General features: G+C 33.0%; 4 protein-coding genes across 4 annotated transcripts; 3 read left to right on the plus strand and 1 right to left on the minus strand.

The window, feature by feature from the left end:
- Nucleotides 1–782: 782 nt before the first annotated feature.
- Nucleotides 783–1957, minus strand: LOC126739886 (nucleoside diphosphate kinase 6-like). Its single transcript, XM_050445709.1, has 3 exons — nt 1534–1957; nt 1165–1325; nt 783–1107 (listed from the first exon to the last, which is right to left on the minus strand). The coding sequence occupies exons 1-3, from the start codon at nt 1743–1745 to the stop codon at nt 1034–1036; spliced, it is 447 nt and encodes a 148-aa protein (XP_050301666.1). The 5' UTR covers nt 1746–1957; the 3' UTR covers nt 783–1033.
- A 5603-nt stretch (nt 1958–7560) lies between these two features.
- Nucleotides 7561–9148, plus strand: LOC126739803 (uncharacterized). The gene is made up of 2 exons (XM_050445623.1): nt 7561–8885; nt 8945–9148. The coding sequence occupies exon 1, from the start codon at nt 7589–7591 to the stop codon at nt 8759–8761; it is 1173 nt and encodes a 390-aa protein (XP_050301580.1). The 5' UTR covers nt 7561–7588; the 3' UTR covers nt 8762–8885; nt 8945–9148.
- Nucleotides 9149–21595: 12447 nt separating this feature from the next.
- On the plus strand, nt 21596–22214 carry LOC126739875 (glutamyl-tRNA(Gln) amidotransferase subunit C, mitochondrial). The gene is made up of 2 exons (XM_050445696.1): nt 21596–21983; nt 22037–22214. The coding sequence occupies exons 1-2, from the start codon at nt 21673–21675 to the stop codon at nt 22212–22214; spliced, it is 489 nt and encodes a 162-aa protein (XP_050301653.1). The 5' UTR covers nt 21596–21672.
- Nucleotides 22215–22522: 308 nt separating this feature from the next.
- Nucleotides 22523–23549, plus strand: LOC126739866 (DNA polymerase subunit gamma-2, mitochondrial). Its single transcript, XM_050445688.1, has 5 exons — nt 22523–22666; nt 22716–22874; nt 22922–23111; nt 23164–23390; nt 23439–23549. Exons 2-5 carry the CDS (start codon nt 22776–22778, stop codon nt 23496–23498), a joined length of 576 nt encoding a protein of 191 aa, XP_050301645.1. The 5' UTR covers nt 22523–22666; nt 22716–22775; the 3' UTR covers nt 23499–23549.
- Nucleotides 23550–24275: the final 726 nt, after the last annotated feature.

Raw genomic sequence — 24275 nt, forward strand, 5'->3', positions numbered from 1 at the left:
TTTCTTTTCTTTTGGGATAAAATTTTACAGATCTTATATCCATAAATGCAGCCATTTCTGCCAAACTTTTTAATAATACTAAATTTTTAAGCCAGGATCTAACAAGCTTGCAAAAATGTAAGCTTTTCTTTAATATTCTTAGTAATTACTTACTTTTATTCACACCCTTTTTAGATAATGCTAAAAGCTACTACTAATTTTTATTCACTGCAAACTAAGCATTTGCTAGAAAAATGTAAGTTTTAGCTTTTACTGAATTTTTATTCACACTGCCCAATGTCTATTGAAATTAATACTTGCCTCTTCAAGATGTGTGAGGGTGATTTATTGCTCTTATGGTCCACAGAGTATTGTAAACCCCACTTTAGGGAATTAAATATTCTCACTCTACCCTGTGCATTTATTCTAGAGTGCCTATTTTATGTTGGGGAAGATATGGGTAAGTATGTGATATATGCTGATCAAGAACAGCAGTTTCTCATTAAAAAATGAATTTTTTTAATGCTTTGCCTGCTTCTGTAAGCGTTCTACCACTTTCATATATTCAAAATAAAGTTAGACTTTTTAATTAATAACTATAACATAGCTTTTTAGGAATATTATGTTGTTCATGTATGTATTATATTTAAGATTGCTTTTTGTTTATTAGTTTTGCTTGGTGCCTAGTGGTTGCTGTAGTTTATTGAGATTTCTTATTATAATGTTAATTCTAATACCTTCTCTTCTATATTTTGATCTGTGTCAGACTATACTTTTTGGTACAAATAAATAAAAACAAAATAGTTAATAAATTTTTGTACTTTATTTGATTATCTTTGGTAAGATGGTTTACCATTGACAAATTAAATGGAATATATAAATAAACCAAATAATTCTGCTCTGACTGGTTTTATAATTTTTTTCTGCATTAGTTAACCAGTGTTTTTACTTATAATAGTCAAAAACAATTTTGTCATACCTTTTTTAAAGGCTGCTCTTCAAATTAATTCAGAAGCCCTAAGTTTAACTCTACATCTATCTGAATATTCCTACATCATAGAAGGCTCCTGACAGTATCTAAATCCTTAAAAAATATTCCTATTTCCCTCAGAGCAGACTCTGGTGAATCTGTAAATTTTAACCTGATTTTTTTAATGAAAAAAAAAATAATTTTCAGGCATTTACCAGAGCCATGTGTGGCATTTCTTGTGTCAGATAGGCCAAATCTGCCCCTGATGGTCTCCGGTGCCTCAAATTGGGCCTTAAATACTTTTGTTGGGCCCATCAGGAGTCTCCAGTCTCTGATTGCATTTTCTTTGGCTAGGACATATAAGTCTGATTCCCCACTAAAAACTATATAATGATCAATTTGTTTTGTCAACAAGGGCGTTGAAAATATTATATATAATCGTTAGGCAACAACTGCCTCAGGAAATGCCAAATTAAAAAGAAGTTTATATACCAGGGTCTAGATATGAGTTTATATACATATAGTATGAGTTGTCAGGGTATAGGTTACAAACTCACCAAATCTATGTAAGCTAGAAAACTCACCTTGTCATAAACGTTACCAATCTATTATAGAAAAACTTTCCCTTATGCTCTTCATAAAAGTATTCGGCTTGTTTAGATGAAATCCATGTTCTTTGGGATTTAACTATTTTAAAATTCGCGCCGAATATTAAATTACGTATGCCGTCCAGAGAAACCGGATTTTTTACTATGTGAGGTTTTATTATGGCCAGGGTAAACTGCAAATTAGTCATTTGGAAAACATTAATTTACTGTATTCTTTTTTTGAATTTTTTTTTTTGTAACATAACCTACAAACTTTTATTCTCCGATGTAAATTAAGTCAGGGACAACGTAAGCTTTCACACCTGTCACCCGACTCTTTAGGCCCTTACTACGTAGCAACAACTTTTACTTAGAAACTACAAAAGGGAACAATACAAAAAGACGTGTTAAATGAATTCTTGCTCTATAGCATAAGCCGACGAACTTAATAAATATACCTGAACCACGAACTTATAAATATACCTGGACTGCCAATTCAATGAAAAGTAAATGACTTTTCTAATGTTGGTCACTCTGACAAATTTTCGTTGTGCCAACCGTAGGGCAACAAAACAATTAAAGTTTTTAAGAGGTTATGTTTACAAAAATACAAAATAGAAAGTTACATATAGTCTATCAAAACCAAGCAGTTAATTTCTCTAGCTAATAAGAACAATTTTGACATAAGAATTGCTTGGATTCCTGGACACTCGGGCATTCCTGGTAATGAGGTGGCGGATTTATTGGCAAGAATAGGTAAAGACCTGAATGTCCCTAAAGATATGAAAGTGGATTCTATGGAAATTTTTAACCTGATCAAGGATGATATGAGTAATCAGTTTAAAGTATACTGGAAAACTTTAGTACATAGTAAGAACTATCAATACTCTAAAATACAAAATACTTTCCCAAAAACCAAATGGTTTTTAAATGTACCTTTCAAAAATCGAAAATACATAACCACAATAATCAGATTACGGACGGGCCATTGTCTGACTAAAGAGCATTTATATAAGCTTAAGATTAAAGATAACCCATATTGTGAATGTGGCTCTGTTGAAGACTTAAATCATCTCTTTCTGGAATGTCCTATAAATTACATTCCTTATATTGATCTGTATAAGGAATTTGTTAAAAGGAATTTCCCCACGCCCTTAACAATGTATACTGTTTTGTCTGAACCAAATGAGGAGTCAATTGATCTAATTATGTCATTTTTGAATATAAATCGGATTCGGTTATAATAGTTCTGCTCAACAATTCGTGTTTTGTCTATGTTTTCTTTTCCCGTAGAATCCCAGAACCTGTGATGTCTTATGTTTGTCCAATTTACCTATATTGTGTTTGTCCATACTAATAGACTTAATCACTACAAATGAAGGAATACCACACAGCACTATAAAGGAAGTCTGAAGTAATTAAGTACAAGTCAGCGGTCCCGATTTGGTCCAGAGCCAGTCAACATCGAGGTCGCTCCAAATTGTGCTGGCAATTGCCTCGTTGCAGTGCCATAAAACAAGCAAGCAAGCAAGTTACATATAAGATATTACATATATATTTGTGTTCTGTGGGTAAAAATTTAAGATAGTTGCGTTAGATCTGTAATTTTTCTGGTATTTCTTTAAAAATTTCGTTAAAATGTATGAAAGAAAGTAAGTCCCTCACCTAAAATGAGACAAAGTTTCAATCAACTGCGAATAGATGCATGAAAGAAAGAAAGAAAGAAAGAAAGAAAATGTGCTATATTACGTAAGAATAATCTTGTGTACAAGCATCCTACAAGCTAAAAAAACAAAACACAAATACAATTTCAAAAATTGACAAAACAATGAACAAAATTAAACACATGAAGACAAAACTTTTTGAACATACTTGAATTAAAGATAACTAAATAAAACAATCAATTACTAAATAAAGGTAAACTTGTTGACAAAACTAGAGAAGAAAAAAGGAAAAAAAGAAAATTTTCCAACATGTCCAAGGTTAAAACCTATCATTAAAAAAATCATCCAGGTTATAACATGCCTTAGCCAATAAAAGCGACTTTGATTCTCTTTTAAATTTCTTAACATCCGATATATGTCTAACACACAGAGGAACATGATTGTAAATTTTTTTACTTATGTAAATTAATGAGTTTTTGGTAAGGGAAGACGTAGGGGAACATCATTTACACGACGAGTCAAATGGCCAGTGTCAGAGGGTAGTTTGGGAATTTTGTGAATAAGAGCAGCTGTTTCTAAGATAAAGAGTGAAAAAAGAGTTAGGATTTTTTCAGAAATGAAGAGGGGTTTGCAAGAATCTCTTAACTTAGCAGAACACAGGTATCTAACTGCTTTTTTTTGAATAACAAAGATAATGTTAAGTAGCCCCTTATTGGTTAAACCCCAAAAAGGCAAGCCATACCGAATATGAGATTCAATAAGTGAAAAGTACACTGAACGTGCAACCACCCCTCCCAGCTCTTGTTTTGCCATTCTTACTGCAAAACATCCAGAAGATAATTTCCCAGCTAAATGTAAAATATGATCTTCAAACCGAAGGCGACCATCAATGGTAATTCCTAGGAACTTGCAGCACTCTTTATTCTGCAAGAGGGAATTTTCGTCAAACATCAGACCCTGAACATCGCACTTAAACCCCATAATAGACGTCTTTCTTACATTAAACACGAGCCTGTTGGAAGCACACCACCCTGATAAAATCTGAAGGTCTTCAAGGATACAAGTCTTAATATAATCAGAATTTTTATGGCTCCATAGTACGGTGGTATCATCAGCAAACTGAACCACCTTGCCCTGCAGTTTCAATGAACTCAAGTCATCCACATACAGTAAAAATAACAGTGGTCCCAACACTGAACCCTGGGGAACGCCGCATTTTAGGGATCTAGAAGCAGACAAACGCCCAGACACTGTAACCTTCTGAGTACGATTTTATAGATAGGATTCAAGCCATCGCAACGCTACGCCTCTAAAACCATATTTATCGAGCTTAGATAACAGTATTCCATGATCCACACAGTCAAATGCCTTGGATAGATCACAAAACACTGCCGCCGATGACTCTCCAGAATCCAAGGACACATAGACGCTCTCCAAAAAGCTAAAAACAGCATCATGAGTCCCTTTACCGGCTTGAAATCCAAACTGATTTGCAGACAAAATGCCATTATGATGTAAAAAGGACAAAATTCTGCTTTTTGCAAGTTTTTCAACTATCTTAGAGAGGGTAGACAAAATAGAAATGGGACGGAAATTACAAGGCTGATCCAAATCTCCACCCTTATGAAGAGGGATAACCACTGCCTCTTTTAAACATGAAGGAAAAATGCCATTATGTAAAGAATTGTTTATGGCAGAAACTAAAGCATTTAAGGCTGAATCAGGCAAAAAGAGTAACAACCTCGAAGATATCCCATCAGCTCCAGATGATTTATGGTTTTTTAGGCGTTTGATTTCATTTTTTACTTCGGTAAGATCGACAGGATGAAAGAAAAATGAATGCTCAACCGACACTTGTTGAAGATAGTGTAAGGGATCAATGTTACTAAGAATGCCCTTGAGCAAGATATTAGGTATATCACAATAATAGTCGTTTAAAATGTCAGGTCTTAACTCCGGTTCCGATGCTTTTCTATGACAATGTCTAAAATCATTAATAATCGACCAACACTCTCTTTGCCTATTTGATGACATATTTAAGCGATTCCTATAATAATTAGCTTTTGCTGCTTTAATTGTCTTTCTGTACAGACTACGGTATTTCTGATGATATGCAAGGATATTTTCATTTGTGGTATTTTTGCACAATTTAGTCAAAAAACGGAGGTTTTTAGCAGAAATTCTAAGGCCTCTTGTAACCCATGGTTTTCGTTTCTTAGTTTTAAGCCTCATTTTAGGAAAGCACTGATTGATCTTATCACACAGAACTTGAAAAAATAAATTAAGTGGGTGAGAAGCCGTTTCAAGTGCATTCCAATTTACCGAAGCTGTAGCAGCAGAAAAAGCATTGAAATTTCTCCTGCTGAAAATTCTTCCCATATAATGAGATGAAGATGATACAGTATTATATGGCATTTTGGCAAGAATAGCTTCATGGTCGGAAATACCAGATGGGAGTACTGTGCATAAAACGTCATCAAAATTTGTACAGAAATAGTCAATTGTAGTTGCAGATGAAGAAGTTATTCGTGTGGGAGAAAGAACGTGCATTTTCAAGTCGTAAGAATTTAAAATACTTAAAAGAGAAGTACGTGGCAAGGTTTCATCAGTGTAGTTGATATTAAAGTCACCAGCCAATATAACCTTAGAGTGTAGGGACAACTGGGATAAAAGAGAATCAAGTTTGTCCAGAAACATAGCAATATCTCCTGTAGGTGGCCTATAAACACAAAGAATATATAAATTAAAACGCTTACAAAAAGAAAGAGAGAATTCAAAAACATTCTCTAACAGAAGATTATCATATTTATCAATATTACAAAAAATCGTTTCAATTGTTTGCCTAGCCAAGATCATGGTTCCTCCATGTATAGATTGTTGACGACAAAAATTTGATATAGGAAGATAATCAGATATTAAAAAACATTCACTAGGCCTTTGAAATATTTTGAAATATTTTGGCCTTCATGCACTTTGAAATATTTGTTTTATCATTCTGATAATCTTGAATCTTATAAATCCTAATACCATGAAAATCATAATATTCATTAAAATTTTTGCTTGTATTTACAAATTCAAAATTACAAATTCAGTTAAAAACACTTATTTTCTTTCTATTTTTACTATTACGAGTTTTACTTTCCTTCCATGTACAGTGTTTCCACATTAATAGGTACAACTATCTATAAGAATCAAAATATAGATGATTTTATGAAGGTTTGTAATTATAAAGGGTTTATATAGTAAAAATATATTATTCTGTCAACAACTCAATATATTATTCTATTATAAACAACACAGACGGACAATTCACAATAATTCGGTTTTAAGAAACTAAACAAATACCTTTAAATAAAGATGGTGATACATTATTCACGTATTAAATAAGGAGGAAGATACATCGCCTGTTCCAAAGGATATACTATTTTTTATTTTTTGTGATTATTATTATTGAAATAATTTCGGAAAGTAGCAAATCTCCAATACCAATAATACATAAGTTTCCAATGGTCTAGGAAACTTGCCTCTGAATTGGTGAAATTAATCTTCTGATTCATCGGCTGAACACAAAGTTATCTGAATATTACAACTCCTTATGAAAATGTAACATCCAGGAAGAACCCAAAAACATAACGACCATATTAATTGATTGTATGATACAGGCAGCCTTTGGATAAAAGTATCTGGATATGTTTGAACACTATACTTGAATTTGTGTGTGTAGTGATATGGTGTGTAGTGTGTAGTATATTCCGTTAATAGGTTCAAAATAGGTTGCAGTTGTGAATTTTGGGTATGTATAATAAAACATATTTTTGGAAACTAAAATTTGTTTTTTTTCATGTGTATAATAGGAGGGCCTTCATAAATAATGACACACAGCACTAGTGCGGTAATATCTGCGGAACGATCCTTGTGCATTGGTCGTTCGACACGTTTTACGTTCCGATCAGTTTATTTTAAGCGATTCGACGAGGTGTGGCGATTGTGTTTTTGTTTACGTTGTGTATTATAATATTATCAGTACGTTTTGCTATGGAAAAAACCAAGAAAAAGCCGGTAATGGGCAGGATAAGTGATGTCATGAAAAAACTTCGACAAGCAAGCCACGAGACAGGTGAAGACTGCCATTGCAAAAGGCATCGATGTTTTTGTATAATAAATGAAGCTGAAAGAAAGGTAATAATCCAACAATTCAATTTATTAAATTACCATGAGCAAAACGCGTACCTTGCTGGACTTAAGGACATATAAGTGTAGGACCAGTTGCAACAAGAAGACCTAGAGTTCATGAAAATGTTGCTAGGTTTAACGATGCAACTTACCGTTATAAAGTAAGGGTTAACCGAGCTACATTAAATATATCTGAGGATGTTGACGTATGTTGTATGGCAATTCTGTCTATGCATGGGATAGGAAAGAAAAGACTAGAAAATATTCAAAAGTCTTTGAAGATGAAGGGCGTTGCACCCCGTGACAAACGGGGAACTAATGTTAAGAAACATTCAAAATCAGAAAAGACAATTCACGCAGTGGTCACCCATATTAACTTACTTAAATCTCGACCAAGTCATTACAGTACCAAAAAGACAAGCAAAAAGTATTTACCAGAAGAGCTAAACGTTAAGAAAATGTACGGTTTATACAAGGAGCAAAACAATCCGCCCGTTTCGCACGAATTTTACAGAAAAATATTCAATACAAGATTTAATTTATCTTTTGGATATCCACGTTCGGACACGTGCAGTGAATGTGATCAATTTTTGGCTAACATAAAAGTTCTGGAGATAAAATTAAAGACAGAAAATGGGAATGAAGAAGAAAAGAAAAGAACAGAAGCTGAAATACAAAAGTTAGGAGTTCTGAACAGAGTGCACAAAGCAAAAGCTGAGAAATGTTACGAGAAAAAACGAGTATCCAGGCAATATGCATCCACAAAGGATGACACAGAAGCTATTGCTATGGATTTTCAAAAGAATCTGAGCCTACCGAACGTGACGACAAACGACGTTTATTATAAACGTCAACTAACGTTTATTTCATTTAACATTCATGAATTGGCTTGCAATAATGCCATTTTTTACATATATAATGAAACAATTGGGGGAAAGGGAGCGAATGAAGTTGTTTCCATGCTCAATGACTACATTTTTACGAAACTTAAGCCTAGTGTACTTCATCTGAACATATTCTGCGATTCCTGTGCGGGACAAAATAAAAATTTTACAGTGTTTAGATACCTTCATTACGTCGTACATGTCGCCAAAAGGCTTTCTTCGGTCACAGTTATTTTTCCTGTCAGAGGACACTCATATCTTCAGTGTAATAGAGACATGAGTTTTGTTAACCAAAAAATTAGGGCAGAACTACCACGTGACTGGGTAACCGAATTGAAAACTTGTAGACAAAAACCCACTCGGTTTGTTGTACACGATGTTGATCAAACAATGCTAAGAAAGTGGTCAGGGTATTTAGATGAAATTTATAAAAAAAAATCCCCGTTTGCTTCAAGACCAATAAGGGAACTTAGGATCACTCTGAACCATCCTCGTCTAATTTAACACCGATCTTCTTATAGTGGACACTGGACATCCTCCGTTATCCAAAACCAGATAGAGCCTGGAAACTCTGCGAAGGACTTTCTACCTATAGGACAGTTTTTCTTACCAACAGGACTGTATAATGGTGAGCTATTTTCTGCATTTAGTAAATAAATTTTAATATTTTTGCTATTTTTGTTGCAGCTCCTTTGCCGATCAGCGAAGAAAAATTTAAAGACCTAATGCACCTAAAACGATTTTGTGGGCCTGAAGCTCAAGAGTTCTTTGAAAACCTACCGCATGGAGAAACAAAGATGAAAAAGAAGCAATAATTCTAAAAAATCCAATCCATAAAAATTAATGTAAATATGTTGTGAGTTTTATACTAATAAAAATTCACCACTTCCATCACGTAAACATAGAGGAAAAGGGAAACGTCCTTGACCTTTCCCTTTTCTTCCGTTTTTCAACTGTTATTTTCACCAACATTTTATCTTAGAAGCCCTTAAAATTCATTTTGGTTAAATCTACCAAAACATATTATGTAAAACATCTTAGGAGACAACATACTAAAAACTATAATAAAAATTTTGAAAAATAGTCAAAATATTAAAGATTTAAACCTTAAAACTTCATTTTCTCAAAAGAAGCTTTAGCCGACTTTCTCCCTTTCTTCCGTGGACTCATCATTTTTATTGAAACCTCTAACTTTACTGTAATCATGGTCTGGAAGATTTAATCTCTTAGAGGAGGTCTACCACTGCTCTTTACATTTCTACCTGCTAATCGAGACTTTCTACGCATAATTGCAGTTGGTTGAACTGCTATTTAAGGCCCCTTTACAATTTTTGCCTTTTTTTATTACATGTACCCCATCATTATATTTTCCAAATGTATGTAGTGCACTTATTAATGACGAATCTGTTTTACATGAAGAAACACTTTCTAAAAACTTTGCAATTGGTTTGTTATATAATTCAACATTATTTTGATATTTTTCAATAAGCACATCAACAAACCCTTCTAATTTTCTTCGAATAATAAATAGATGAGTCTTCAAATTTACCTTCCTGCTGATTTTCCTCTATAGGTACATTTATTAAAGTATTTGAGGAAACATTTTCACATTCAGAAAAAACATTTTCAGAATTATTAGGTAGGTACTTAAGAGAAAATCAGTAGGGTTGGCTTCTTCAACAGGTTCTTTCAACTCTGCATACCATCCCTCTAATTTACAATCGGCCCCAAAAATTACTTTGTGTAAAAGGTTTTTAAAACTACTTACTCTTAACTAATGTTGGATGGAATTGTTGAGATGTTAAATTATATTTAACATTTACAGCAAACTGGTGTTTACATGGCGCCCCCTTTATTCCCATAAAGCATGTACAGGTTTCGAGTTCAGTATTAACGACATAATATATATTTTCTTTTGATTTTACTTCATACATATTTTCCCCAAGTATTTCACAATTTAAATCCAAAATTTGATCATTTTTGAAATAATATTTTTTTTTTCTTTAACCCTTCCCAACGCCCATTTATTATATCAGTAATTTTTTTAAAATAAAAATGCTCAAAGTTTGAGGTAAGAAAATCAAATAATTGCACAATGCTAAATGCTTTTTGTCTCAGTAATATCTATTTTAATATTCTAAATGTTGATTCGGCGTAATTATTAGTTTCATTCCCACGAGTCAAAAGTTCTGCTCGGTAACCATGGCCCATATATTTGAGGTTTTTTTTTAATTTTCAAAATATTTTTTTAATTTGCTATTATTCACAACGCAATTTTGACTCAAAAGGCTATTATAGACTTCTAGAAACTCCTCTTCATTCGTACAATTTAATGCCCTTCTAAAAATTTTGTAAATATACACTCTGTTATCTTTACTAACACCATTAGCACTACTCCATAAATACACTAAAACAATGTTTTAAGAGGTTACGTTCGGCATCGCAATCATCAGTGATGATTATTTTTGGAAAATTTTGTCCATAAAGTTATGGTTCTGGTAAAATTTGTTTTAAAAGGGTTGTACCTTTAGTAATACACCTTTCGGATTCTGAGTACATCATTACAATACCTAAGGGCAAAGCTCCTACAACTGAAGGACATAATAATAGAAAAACTCGTGAATTATGTCTATCCATATTCCCCGAAGCATCTACAAACATGACTTCAGCTGAAGCTCGTATATAGTTGTGTACTCTCTTCATGATAGGTGAACAAACTGCTATTAGAAGACCTTCAGATATGTCCATTGCAGCACATCTATCATTGCATTTATTGTTGTATTCTGCTATGGTCTTTTCCATTGAATGTACCATTTCGATGCCTGTAGGGTTTCCATACTCCATTTAAAAATGTGATAATAAAGATCATAAACCCATTTCTGAGTAGGACACTTAGATCCATCAGCTACTATTTCATTATATTTATCTCCATTTTCTTCAAGCAATCTATCTTTAAACATGCTAAGAGCTGTAGATGGGGAGTGACCTTTTTCAAATAATTCTGCAAATTATTTCTCAATAATTTTTGAAGGTGGTCTGAATTTTAGAGTTGCCGAGCTATATATATATAAGATATATATAAGATGCTATATATATATAAGATGATTGTGGTTGTGTCTTGGAAAAAATTCACATGGAAAATTTTTCAGGTAACCATCCTGACTTCTGAAAATAAAAATGTATATATGAGTATATCTGTACCTTGGTAGAAAAAGGGCCAGTATCCAAATTTCCCATATTTGAGTTATAGGCATAGGAAGTTAGTTTATTAATGACTTAACATTATTAAAAAGGCCAAAATACTTTTAGCGAAATAAACAAAATACACGGCCTATGTCTAATTCTAGTTAATAGAAAAAAGGCCAATCTCTGGACTTCAATATATTAGAAGAATAAATTATATGGCCAAAATCCATAATATGGACATTGGCCCTTTTGTATTATTTTATTTAGGAGATTGGCCTTAAGATTTTAATGCGTACCTAGTTTTTATAATCTCAAATATTTAGTGTAATTTATTATATTATTAGTAAACTGTGTTCTGTGTTTAAATAATGTTAAATTATCAAAATGAGCAAAAGGACCCTGGAAATTTTGCAGAGAAGACTGAGAAAAAACTAAAAAACGTGTAAGGAATGAAAAAAGTTGGATGGAAAATGAAAGAAGGGATCGCAAAGAAAAAGGAAAAGAATATAAAACAAAAAAAGGAATCCTACAAAGGGCAAAAGAGCTAAAGGAGCCATGCGAATGTAAACTAAAATGTTGGCAGAAAATTGAAGATGTCCAACGGCAGAATCTATTTAGAGATTTCTACAATTTATCAAGACATGGTCAAGATCAGTTTATAGCGGAAACTGTTAAGGAATGTGCAAAATTTAGAGAACGACAAAGAAAATCAGCTGATAAGCAAATTAAACCTAGTCGAAGAAACTTTTCAAGAAAGTACTTTCTCACAAATGAAGATCACAAGAATTTGGAGGTTTGTCAGAAAATGTACCTAAATACTTTTGATTTGAACCTTAAAAAAGTGAGAGTAATTGTCGAAAAAAAAAAGATTAAATGATTCAAATATTTGCTCTTCAGACGGTCGGGGAAAACATCAAAATCATTATAAAGTTACCGAGGAAAAAAGAGATTTTATTAAATCACATATTAATAGTTTTCCTACATACAGCAGTAATTACTCTAGAGAGAGGACATCAAAAAAATATTTAAGTCCCGATTAAATCTTTCAATTGCCCAAATGTATCGACTTTACATTTACACTTTACAGACAGATTTTTAATGAAGAATTCAACTTTTCATTTCATGCCCCTGCGAACGAAACTTGCTCTAAATGTGACAGTTTAAATGTAAAGTTAAAGACATTTGATGGTAAAAATCTTACAGAAGAAGAAAAAACTAAAATTGAAGTTTTGGAACAAAGAAACGCTCACTTAAACCTCTCTGAAATGGCTTGTAAACTTAAGTCACTAGATAAAGAAAACAGCAAGAAAGACATCAAATTTGTTGTTGCATCATTCGACCTACAAAAGTGCTTACCTACACCATATTTGCGTAATGGCGTTTCTTTTTATAAAAGACAACTCTGGACTTATAATTTAACTGTTCATCAGACTTTAACTGTCGGCAATTTGGGAATTTGCTTTTTATAGGATGAGACAATTGCTACTCGTGGAGGTCAAGAAATTGCTTCATGCGTCCGAAAATACATCTTGTCATTACCAAAGGAAACGGAAGTTTTAAATCTTTATAGTGATTCATGTTCGGGGCAAAACATAAATATTTTTATGTGTACTATGATGAGCTATGTCTTGAAAGAATGTCAAGATCTAGGACATAATTTGCAAGAAATCAACCACAAATTTATGGAGCCTGGTCATACTCATATGGAGGCCGACACAATCCATGCAGCAATCGCAATATGCAAGGAAATTGCATATTTATGCAATATATTATGCAAAAAAGACTGCTGAAATAGAAGAACTGTGCGCCGAAATCCACCCCTACAAGTTAAGGAAATGTTACAAAAAGACTTCCTAAATTTTAACAGCCTTTTGACGGAAAAATTGGTTCATAGAAAAAAAAATGAGATTTTTTTTTCATTGAGAAGGGAGTAATAGGTAATTATGTTAGGGCTTATAAACATAGTTTTTCACATGAAATTAAAAATATGTCAAAATCGGTTACACTTAGGTATAGAACATTATACAGAAAATATACTTAGAATTTCACGTAAAAACCAAAAAAGTAAAAATATACAGGGTGTTCCATTTAAAATAACGAAGTTGACACCTACTTCCGGTATAACCGGAAACGTCACAACTGTCAAAATATTTTAGTTGTATAGCCCCCATCGACTGTGCCATGTTGCCAAATTTTCAAAATTTTTGAAAAATCAGTTTCCGAGATATCGATCGCGTCTATTCGTCGTGAGACACCCTGTATACTTGTATATATTGTAGTTGTATACAAACACCAAATACAATTTTTATTCATATTCTTTAAAAATAAAAAAAAAAACCTATACAGTATGTCCGGCGATGTGGTAGACAAGAGGACAAAATAGGGATCAAAAATATATATAAATAATATATATATATAAATAGATACACAAAAATGTGTTTCTTTTTGGATGTAGAACTTTATCCAAACATTAGCAGTTATTCCTTTAACACCAATTATTTGTTAACTTATTTTTTAAATCTTAGGTATTTTTAACAACCTGTATATATCTACAAGACAGGAAAAATACCTTCGTTCTTATTGTGTAATAGAGGAATCGCCCCTAAAATATCTGTACTGAATTTTGCAACACTCTATATAGTTACTTGTAGTCTCGGTTACAGTTTATCCTCGAGTTTACCTTTTTAAGTTCTTGTTTTTGACAGTCACAGTTAATTTTGCATTGCAATTGAAATGCTTCTCATGAGGCTGCTTACACTGTTTTTTTGGCCTTGTATTATGGATGCAATGATATTGTTTCTGTAACACACTAACATTAAATTGAAGTGAAAGTATATCATATAATAGCCAATTAACAATTAACCAGATTAAAAGTTCATTGCGAGATGAGAATAAACTTTTTAACCTGATTAATCAGATCAGTGTGCCCAAAATGGCCTTTAATAATGTATAAAAAAGGGATATTTATAAATACCTTGAAAATTATTCTCTGAGTATTTTCGGGGAAAGTTTTATCAACCCTAAAACTACTTTTTTCTTCAAAGTTTTCCAACCACTGTAGAGCATCATTTTTATTATCAACATCTAACCGAATGATTGCAGAAAAACCATTCTGTAGACTTTCGGTTTTTTCCACAAAGCCCTTAGGACCAGCGTCAGTTGGTAATATAGCATGCAACTCAGCGTTGCCAGGTGTACGATAATTATCGTTTTTGTACGATACTTTTGCCCTTCGTACGATGTACGATACCGCATGCACGATAATATTAAAATGTACGATAGTTTTGACTTTACCGAAAATATGCCTTAAAACACATAATTACGAAAAAAAATATTTTTTAGTATGTAAAAATTTAAAGTAAAAATAAACAAATAATAGTGTCTATTTTTATTTCCTCATGTTTGCGTTTTAAAGGTTGGCACGACTGTTTTTGGGGGAATCCCCATCTTTTGTTTAGTTTGGATTTTATTTTATTATTGCGGTTAGTTTAGTGGTGTGGTGTTAGTGAATTCGAATTGTGAAAAGCACAAGCTTGAAAATTTTAATAAAAAAGGTAAAATAATGTCTTCATCAGACTCTGAAACTGAATGCGGAGAAAAAAGAAAGAGATGTAGGACACCTGAATACAAAAAAATTCGAAGAGGTGAGAGCAAAAAAGGTAAACATAGAAGCCAGAAATACCGCAGAGAATGGGAAGCAAACGAGGAATTTAAAGGGTGGTTGTTTCCGGATAGCGGTAAGTTAATATTTGGTATAATATGCACATGTTGCACGAGTTGTTGTATTTTTGTAGATAATGGAAAAGCAAGATGTCGTGCCTGCAATGTTGTATTTACGGCGAAAATTACAGTCATAAAAACTCATTCAAAATCGGCAAAACATTTATTAAAAATCAATGGAATGCCAACAACATCAGTCGCAGATTTATTTAAGAAAAAAGAGGTATGTACATCCGAAGAGAAGCAAATAAAACGGGCAGAAATAAAACTTACTGGTTTTTTAGCAGAGCACAATATTGCTTTTAACTGTGTTGATCATTTAACGGATATAATCAAAGAATGTTTCCCGGATTCCAAAATAGCAAAAGGGATGGATTTGCATCGAACTAAAGCAACTCAAGTAATGAAAAATATTATTGATCGTTGCTCTGAGAGTGAGTTAAATACCATTTTACAATTAAATAAATTTAGTCTCATTATAGACGAGTCTACTGACAGCTGCGATTAAAACCCTATGTGTCTGCGTGAGATTTTTTGATAAAAAAAATAAAAAAATTAATACTCTTTATTGGAAACTAATACAAATATTTTCTGGAGATAATCCAGATCAGGCCAATGAAGGCGCAACAGCTGAGAGATTATTTCATGAAATTAAAAAAGCTTTAGTGTTAGACAAAATTCCATTATAAAATATTATTGGATTCGCATCTGATGGCTGCAACAGTATGATTGGGAAAAAAACTCGGTATCGAGCAGATTAAAAGACGAACTGCCCGGCATTATGGTGCAAAAATGTATCTGTCACTCTTTACATTTATGTGCCAGCGAGGCTTGCAAAAACTTGCCTAGAAAGTGCGAAGATATGGCGAGAAACATTTATAACTATTTTAAGCATAGCTCAAAGCGACAAGCAATGTTTAAGGAATTCCAAGATTTTTGTCAAGTTGATCCACACCAAATTCTTCGCCCATCGCAAACAAGATGGCTTTCGCTTTTATCAGTTGTAAAGAGAATACTTGAGCAATGGGAACCTTTACGACTATTTTTCACGTCCAATTATGTTGAACATCGTTTGCTAGCTAGTGAAGAAATATATCACGATTTAAATGATAAACATATAAAATTATTTTATATATTTCTGGACTGGATTTTGCCAAAATTTATAGATAAGCGGTTAAAACCGATAGATCGCTTGGAATCGGTTATAGTCTTACATAAATTCAAACTGTGGCGCGTCACTCCCTGACCAATCATATGCTTCGAATTTGCTCCCATTTAAATAGTCGACTAGGAATAGAAATCACGCAGGACTGCCAATCCACTGAAAAATAAATGACCACTACTACTAGGTCGCCGCCATTTTGCGTGATTGCGTTAAAGATGGTCGTAGTTCTACCGACTACGTTTAAGTTCTACCGACTACGTTTAAGTTGTATTGGCAATCGCAATTCGTATTCGTTCTACTGGCATCATGAGTTATATAAATATTTTATACAAATATACAATATGCCGCATGTGAGGACATATTGTCCATTTATACAATACGTATGTCACGGCGGATTGTATATATCTACGATTTAATTTTAGTACGAATAATACGCGTCTTTTGATACGAATCACTAAGTTAGTACAATTCGTATGATTCGAATATTAAAGGAGGCAATTTGGTAAACAACTTTAAAAAAGTGTTGTGTAATTAATATTTAATTTAATATAGTTTGTGTCCATAAGTAAATAGAAGCATAGGAAAATCGTGGTCCATATACAATATAAATTGCCGTTTTTTTTGGCAAAAAAATGGCTCATCCAAGAATTTTTTTGTTTTAATTGAATGGATTTGAGGTAAGCTTCCTAAACATACCAAGAAAATCTAAAAATCTTTGAGTCTTAAATTGCTCAATCACCAATTTTTAATAATCTCATTGCATATTAACCGTTCTTTTAAGTTTTAATTCAATCGATGAGCATTTTGTGAATGGATTTCGCGACGTCGAAGATGTCGCCAACCGACTTTACTCAAGCCGCGAAATAACAGTTGGCAACTTCGCACCATGTGGGAGATTCGGATCCGCTTACCCTTTGAAAGGGCGGCTCTGCCGAGATGGACGTTCAATTTTAATTTTGCTTTATTTACAAATGAGAATATTTTATTTATTTTATGACATTGATTTATGGTTTCAAATATGTATAGGCACCGTTAATAATTATATAAATGCATTATTAGACTTTTTTCCCTATAGTCTAGTCTTTTAGTTATATAAATTTCATCAATTAATAAATTAAATTAACAGCTCATTAAATTCAACTCAATTAAATTAAATTCTCAGCCGGTGCTAAAGAAGTGGATACAATGTTTAAATATTGTTGATGGGCAATAACGTTTATGCTTTAAGATAAATAAAGTTACTTGGTCTATTAAAAGTATTACTGAATTACAAATGTCACTATCTTTTTCATCCTCTAAGTTGTATGAATCAGAACTTTCTTATAAATTTAACGCCTGTCTTATGAAATCTGAACTATGGTTAATTAAGTCATGACACTTCTCTAGAGATGAAGAGTATGATTTATTAACCTCACAATAATCAGAAGACTTATACCTAGTTAATAGATTTTAGAGTTGAGACCACCTACTTAATTTCAATTCGAAAGGTAAAATCCACTTTAGGTGATTTTGGGACAACTCATTGTTTTCTATTGATTGATCTATTGTTTTCATTGTATATATTGATATTTGATTAATAATGTTTATATAAGCATCGTTCAAGTTTAACGTATAGAAATATAGTTTTGTATTCCCAACATTTTTTACATTCCACAGATCAGATATTCGAATTTTTTGGGAATAATTACTCATAAGATCTTGAAAATTTGTTATGAAATCAAGTTGCTCAAAGGCTTTATTGGTAAGTTCATTACGTTTTTGTTATTCACTATTTCTTTCTTCTGGACTTTCTCTAGAAAGAGGCACTGTTTTTGTTAAATATGCAGATAAATTTGGAAAAATTTGAGGCACTGCTGAGCAAACTAATCTTGCTTTAACTCTAATCTTAGTGAGTGACTAAGTGTGCCATCAGGTAAAAGATAATCATACAAAATGACACAAACCATAAAATATTGAGTAGGAGCCCAATTATCTCTCGGTATGGCTTTTAGTCATTTAATTTTAAGTTGTTTGCTCTTAAACTACTTTTGTAATTAGATTTACATCCGGAAACACGGCAGGGACTTGGCATGTTTCAAAAGGCAAAAAGAATCTTCAATGGATTCCTATATACTGGGTGTCCCAGCGAAAACGAAACAGCTATTTTCGGTATGAAAAAAATTTTTTTTTTCAAAAATCTCGGACACGTCGATTTTATTTTTGAGGGGGACAACTTTTCCTTACCAAGGCACCCTCATACCAGCAACCCCCTTCGAGGGGGTGGAATCACCCCTAAAATCCTAAATGGAAAAAAGGGTCGTATGATACCTTATTTTAAAGGTCTTTTAATTCTGAATATAACTGCCAAATTTGAAGTGGCTAAAATTATTTCTCTGGATAAAACAGCTTGTCAAAATTGCGGAAATAGCGAAAATGAAAAAGGTATTATGGACTCTTTTTTGGATAATATTTTTAAAAGAACAAGGAAATCCTATTTTCGAAGGGGTCACTTATTAATTAAGAGGCCACCTAATACCTGGAATCCTTTACGAGGGGTTGAAAGCACCCCTTAAATCTTAAACAGAAAGAGGGATCGTGTTATACCTTATGTTGAAAGCGTTTTCACTTTAAATTTAAATGTTGACTTCTGAGTGACTGATGGATTTCTTCTGGATATGAAAGCCAAATAAAATTCTGGAAAAAATGCTTTAAATAAACCTTTATGCCTGAAACCCTTTCTTCTTACAATTTTTTTTATTGGATCATTAAAACATGATTAAAAATTTATTAGTATTGTTAATATTATTGTTATTACACCTTATCAGCATATCATAAATAAAAACAAAATACCAAATAAAATGCAAACACAAGTATCTGAAGAATTTATTTGGCTTGCTAAATATCATTGGTACTTTTTTCATAAGGCAGCATTTATTTAAATAGTTTTAAATGATTACCCACTCTTTTACGTGTTGAAACACTGTTAGCAATGGTTTATTCTACTGCAGAGAGGGTTGAGATGATAGAGTTTTTCTTTCGGCATAACAATTGTGCCAATAGAACGGTACAAGAATTTAATGACCTTCATCCAGAAAAACGAGTCAACAGAAAATACGTTCTAGAAATAGTTGCTAAATTTAGGGAATCTGGCAGTGTCTTAAATAAAAAGCGTGAGGTTCAAAATGCTGTTGTTGTCAATGAAGCAATGCAAATAACTGTCCTAGGTCAACTTCATGCCGAGCCAGGAATAAGTGTCAGAAAATTGGCGACGAGTACAGGAGTAAGCAAAAGTAGTGTTCATAGGATACTTAAGCATAATAAATTCCATGCTTACAAAATTCATCTGGTGCAAGAACTGAATGAGGACGATTTTGACAGACGAGTGCAATTTTGTGAATCGCTTAGTGATATGATAACTGTTAATCCGCGTCCTATTTACAACATTTGCTTTTCAGATGAATTTACTTTTTTTTCTTAATGGCAACGTAAATCGTCATAACTGCCGCTACTGGTCAAATGCAAATCCGGGTTAGTATCGTGAAGTTCATACCCAGTTCCCTGAGAAGTTAAATGTTTGGGCGGGAATCTTGGGCGGCTCCATTGTTGGTCCGTTTTTTCTGCCCGGAAATTTGAATGGAGAAATGTACCGAAATCTCTTGGAAAATGCCGTATATCCAAGAATAGTAGAAATAATGGAAGGCGGAAATCATTCTGATGATGATCAAGTCGTTTTTCAACAAGACGGAGCGCCTCCACATTATGCTGCTGGTGTGAGGCAATATCTTGATGAGATATTTCCTGATCGTTGGATTGGAAGGAGAGGACCTTTTATGGAATGGCCAGCTAGGTCACCCGATTTAACCCCATTAGATTTTTTTTTATGGGGGCATTTAAAAACAAAAGTTTACGCTACCCAACCGGACACCTTATAAGACTTACGCCAGAGAATTATAAATGAGTGTCAGATGATAACACCTGAAGTTCTACAAAACGTCAGGCATCGTTTTGAGCAAAACCTGTATTCCTGCATGGAAGTAGGCGGGGCACAATTTGAACATTTAATAAATTGACGTAATTTAAATAAACTTGTTTTATTTAAAAGACACAAAAGGAAAAGGGTAGGTATTTCTTATCTCTCCACTTTTACTGGCAGTAATGATTGTATTTCTTGCTATTTTTATATCCACAAGATATCCATCAGTCACTCAGAAGTCACCATTTAAATTCAGAGTAAAAAGGCCTTCAAAATAAGGAATGACACGACCCCTTTTTCTATTTAAGATTTAAGGGGTGCTTTCAACCCCTCGTAAAGGGTTCCAGGTATTAGGGTGGCCTCTTAATTAATAAGTGACCCCTTTGAAATTAGGACTTTCTTATTCTTTTAAAAATATTATTCAAAACAGAGTTCAAAATACCTTTTTCATTTTCGCTGTTTCTACAATTTTGACAAACTGTCATATCCGGATAAAAAATTTTAGCCATTTGGCAGTTAGATTCAGAATTAAAAGACCTTTAAAATAAGGTATCACACGACCCCTCTTTCTATTTAAGATTTTAGGGGTGATCCCACCCCCTCGAAGAGGGTTACTGGTATGAGGGTGCCTTGGTAAGGAAAAGTTGTCCCCCTCGAAAATAAAATCGACGTGTTCAAGATTTTTGTAAAAAAATTTTTTTTTCATACCAAAAATACCTGTTTCGTTTTCGCTGGGACACCCTGTATAAATAAAGCTAATAGATTTACCTATACTTACTAATACTATGGGTATTCCTTACCAGATTTCCTTCAAATATATTTGTAAATAAAACAAAACCTACATTTTTTGATGTGAATAAAGCATTAACCATGGTTCTTAGGCATAAGTTTCTAGTTTTAGTGGAACACAAGATATTCATAAAAAATCCCAAATCACACAGATAAGAGCACAACATAAAAATCTTAAAAGTCATATGTAAAATAAACTTGAAAATCGATAAATAGCCCAATGACCCACTTAAGAAGCCGGCCGGCTCCACCTGTTTCTTTTTACAAACAAGGTGTTTGTCTTTATAACAATTTATCACTGTTTTTATATAACTCACCGACACTGGCTAGGAAATGATACTAAGATTTAGTAAGTTCTTAATAATAGCTACATTTACAATTTACATCAATTACATCTACACTACAATTTAGTCCCGTGAGAACTGAAATGAAAACGGATCTGAAAGCCATATTGCCGATGTTATCATTTCGCGGTTTGAGTAAAGTCGGCTGTGAAGACGTGCTCTTACTTTGACAGTTCAAGTATTATTTTAGGTTATGTCATTGTTAAATTAACCTAAAAAAACGCTCCACAAATCTTTTAAAAACCCCTAAGAGTTTGTAATGAATAAAACAAGTCATTTTTTCTTACGTCTCACACGACACTACAGTGCCAAAACAACTACGATCCCGCTCAGCCCTTTGAAGTCTTTAGTCCCGGAAAAACCGTATCGATCCCGTATAGACCCCCAAAAGTTGCCCCCTAAAACGAAAATAGACGCCGATACGATCGCTTTACTAGAACGATTATCTTTGGTTGATTGCGCCAATAAACAAGGAATTGAAACGTTGGAGGCTGCTATCGAATTCGCTGATCAGATTCAACAAGTTGATACTACTGGGGTTGAACCTTTGATTACAGTTCTTGAAGATATGTAAGTACAGTATCCATTTGGTTTTAACCTAGTAAAAGCTACATTTATTTTAGACCATTAAGATTAAGAGAAGATAAAGTTACTGATGGCAATTGTAGAGCAGATATCTTAAAAAATGCATCCTTGGTAGAAGAAGATTATTTTATAGCTCCACCAGGCAACATTGTTTTGGAATCTAGAGAAGACTTGTTATTTGAAAATCAAGAGAAGTCTGATAATGTCAAAGCTTAACTCAATATTAACTTTATGTGAAAAACATGGCTTACTTCAAAAAGAACTTCCTTTCAGGCAAAAATTGGAGCAATTTAAGGTGGGCCCCACTGGATGGCTGTTGCTAAGAAACCTAAAAGACGAGTGGTTTTATAATATCGTAATCAATAAGGACATTAGTGTTTTCTTTTCAGGTAATAATTGTTTTAAAGATACATTTATGTTTGGGAAAAGTATGTCTTTGGAAAAGTTGCCTTTTGGGGTAGCTGAAATTATTCAAAAAAAAACCTTATAAAGAGGAAGAACTCATTGAATCTTACAAGAAAAGACTTGAAGATAAAAAAATTGATTTGAATGAGTTATTTTCTCAAGAAGATCAGGAAGTTTTAAGATGTAGTGTGTTTACCAGTCCAGCAAATGCCGTTCAGTTTTTTCATCAGTGGCAAAGAGAGAGACGGATATGGTGGAGAAAGGTGATACCAACTTATTTCTTAATAATAAATACTAATAGGGTATTTTTAGTTCTCACCAAACCCAGGCAGGTACTTTTTAACAGACATTAAAACTGATAGTAACAATAAAATGAGTGTCAACATTGAGGCCAAACTGCCTTGGACAACTGAACTTGTTGAAACTATTGTCATGCAACCAAAACCATTAAGAGATATTGGAGAAGAGAAGGTAGGTGTCTGAAAGGTCTTTTTAGTGTTTTTTAAGCCCTTTTTCAGTTTAGTGATGGTAAGAAACGAATACAACCACACAGCATTATTAGTACAATAAATTTAACAACTATGTTCATGACAACCATCTGTGATGCTTATGATGAATCAGAGTATAAAGGCAACAGCAGAACCTTATTAAGGTTCCACCGAAAACTTGCTCCATACAGGATCAGTTTTGCCATAGTTTCCTCAGGAGGTAACTGCTTGGAGATAGAGGATATTACCAACAATTTTGTTTTAAATTACAGTTTCAGCAAATGTTTTATCAGAATTAAATGATTTAGCGCTGTATTTGACTAAACAACTGAGGTTGAATCATGTTTCTACTCTCTTTTCTGCAAGTAGTTCAAAGCTTTCTTTGGAGGCCCAATGGAGGCTATATGATGAAATGGGTATACCTTATAACATCTTACTGAATGAAAAAACACTTAAAGATGGTCTGGCCTTTTTAAGGAGCAGGGATACTACTTTAAAGGTAAGTTTATTGAAGTTTTAAAGTGATTTGGAAACATATAAGTTTTAGGAGCAAGTTCATGTTACTGAGCTGGTGGGCTATGTTGATCAACTTTTTAGAAACTATTAGTGCTTGTATGGAGTTTTTTTTTTGTAAATATATTAGTTTATTTCAAGCAAACTTTACTTGATTTATACCTATTTTTATATGTATATTTACAAGTCTGCTGCATATTGTAATTATCTTAATTAAAATTTGGGTTGTTTATTGTTTAAATTTCAATAAACTCATTCCTTTACTCAGTTAAGTCATATTCGGCGGCCATCTTGGATCGCCACGTCAAAATATTGGAGGAGTTTAGAATTTGTCAGACATAAATAAGTTAATATCATTTACATAAGTCAAAAAAATGTATAAGCTAAGAGTTGAAATTTAAAGCAAGATTATGGGGCAATAAAAATAAAAATGTTAAAAGTATAACATACATATTATGACACTTAAGACAAGTAGGACATTAAAAAGCACTATTATCTATTTATTGTTGAAGGAATTCTTGTGTGTTGTAAAATAACCCTGCACAATGTAAATTTTTAACGTTTTGTTTTAAAGAGTTAATTGGCCAATTGTTGAATGAAATAGCAAATGAGTGTGATGTGCCAGGTACGTAAAACAATTTTTTTTTTAAACTACCAGTTTATAATTTAGTTCTGTTGCATAAAATAAGTTTTAAAATTTTCTCGTACAAATTTTGCCTCATCGTTTAACCTTCCACCAGCTTGTCGTTGTTCGTTATTTTAATTGTATCTTCCATTCGTAAAATCTTTCAGATTGTGTTTCATGCCTTCCATATCAATTATTATATTATGTAAAATACAAATAGCTTTGACAATTTTGTCTGCTAGTGTG

Source organism: Anthonomus grandis, chromosome 1, assembly GCF_022605725.1.
Source record: "Anthonomus grandis grandis chromosome 1, icAntGran1.3, whole genome shotgun sequence".
Classification (NCBI taxonomy): domain Eukaryota; kingdom Metazoa; phylum Arthropoda; class Insecta; order Coleoptera; family Curculionidae; genus Anthonomus; species Anthonomus grandis.

Bases quoted from the DNA above. Each gene is read 5' to 3' on its own strand.
- LOC126739886 (XM_050445709.1), bottom strand. From the start codon at position 1,745: ATGACTAATTTGCAGTTTACCCTGGCCATAATAAAACCTCACATAGTA. The intron at 1,326-1,533 runs GTGAGTTTTCTA...TATAGTTTTTAG, and splicing joins TTGGTAACGTTTATGACAAG to TGGGGAATCAGACTTATATG. The intron at 1,108-1,164 runs GTAAATGCCTGA...TAAAATTTACAG, and splicing joins AAATGCCACACATGGCTCTG to ATTCACCAGAGTCTGCTCTG.
- LOC126739803 (XM_050445623.1), top strand. From the start codon at position 7,589: ATGGCAATTCTGTCTATGCATGGGATAGGAAAGAAAAGACTAGAAAAT.
- LOC126739875 (XM_050445696.1), top strand. From the start codon at position 21,673: ATGAATAAAACAAGTCATTTTTTCTTACGTCTCACACGACACTACAGT. The intron at 21,984-22,036 runs GTAAGTACAGTA...CATTTATTTTAG, and splicing joins ATTACAGTTCTTGAAGATAT to ACCATTAAGATTAAGAGAAG.
- LOC126739866 (XM_050445688.1), top strand. From the start codon at position 22,776: ATGAGTGTCAACATTGAGGCCAAACTGCCTTGGACAACTGAACTTGTT. The intron at 22,875-22,921 runs GTAGGTGTCTGA...GCCCTTTTTCAG, and splicing joins GAGATATTGGAGAAGAGAAG to TTTAGTGATGGTAAGAAACG. The intron at 23,391-23,438 runs GTAAGTTTATTG...TATAAGTTTTAG, and splicing joins GCAGGGATACTACTTTAAAG to GAGCAAGTTCATGTTACTGA.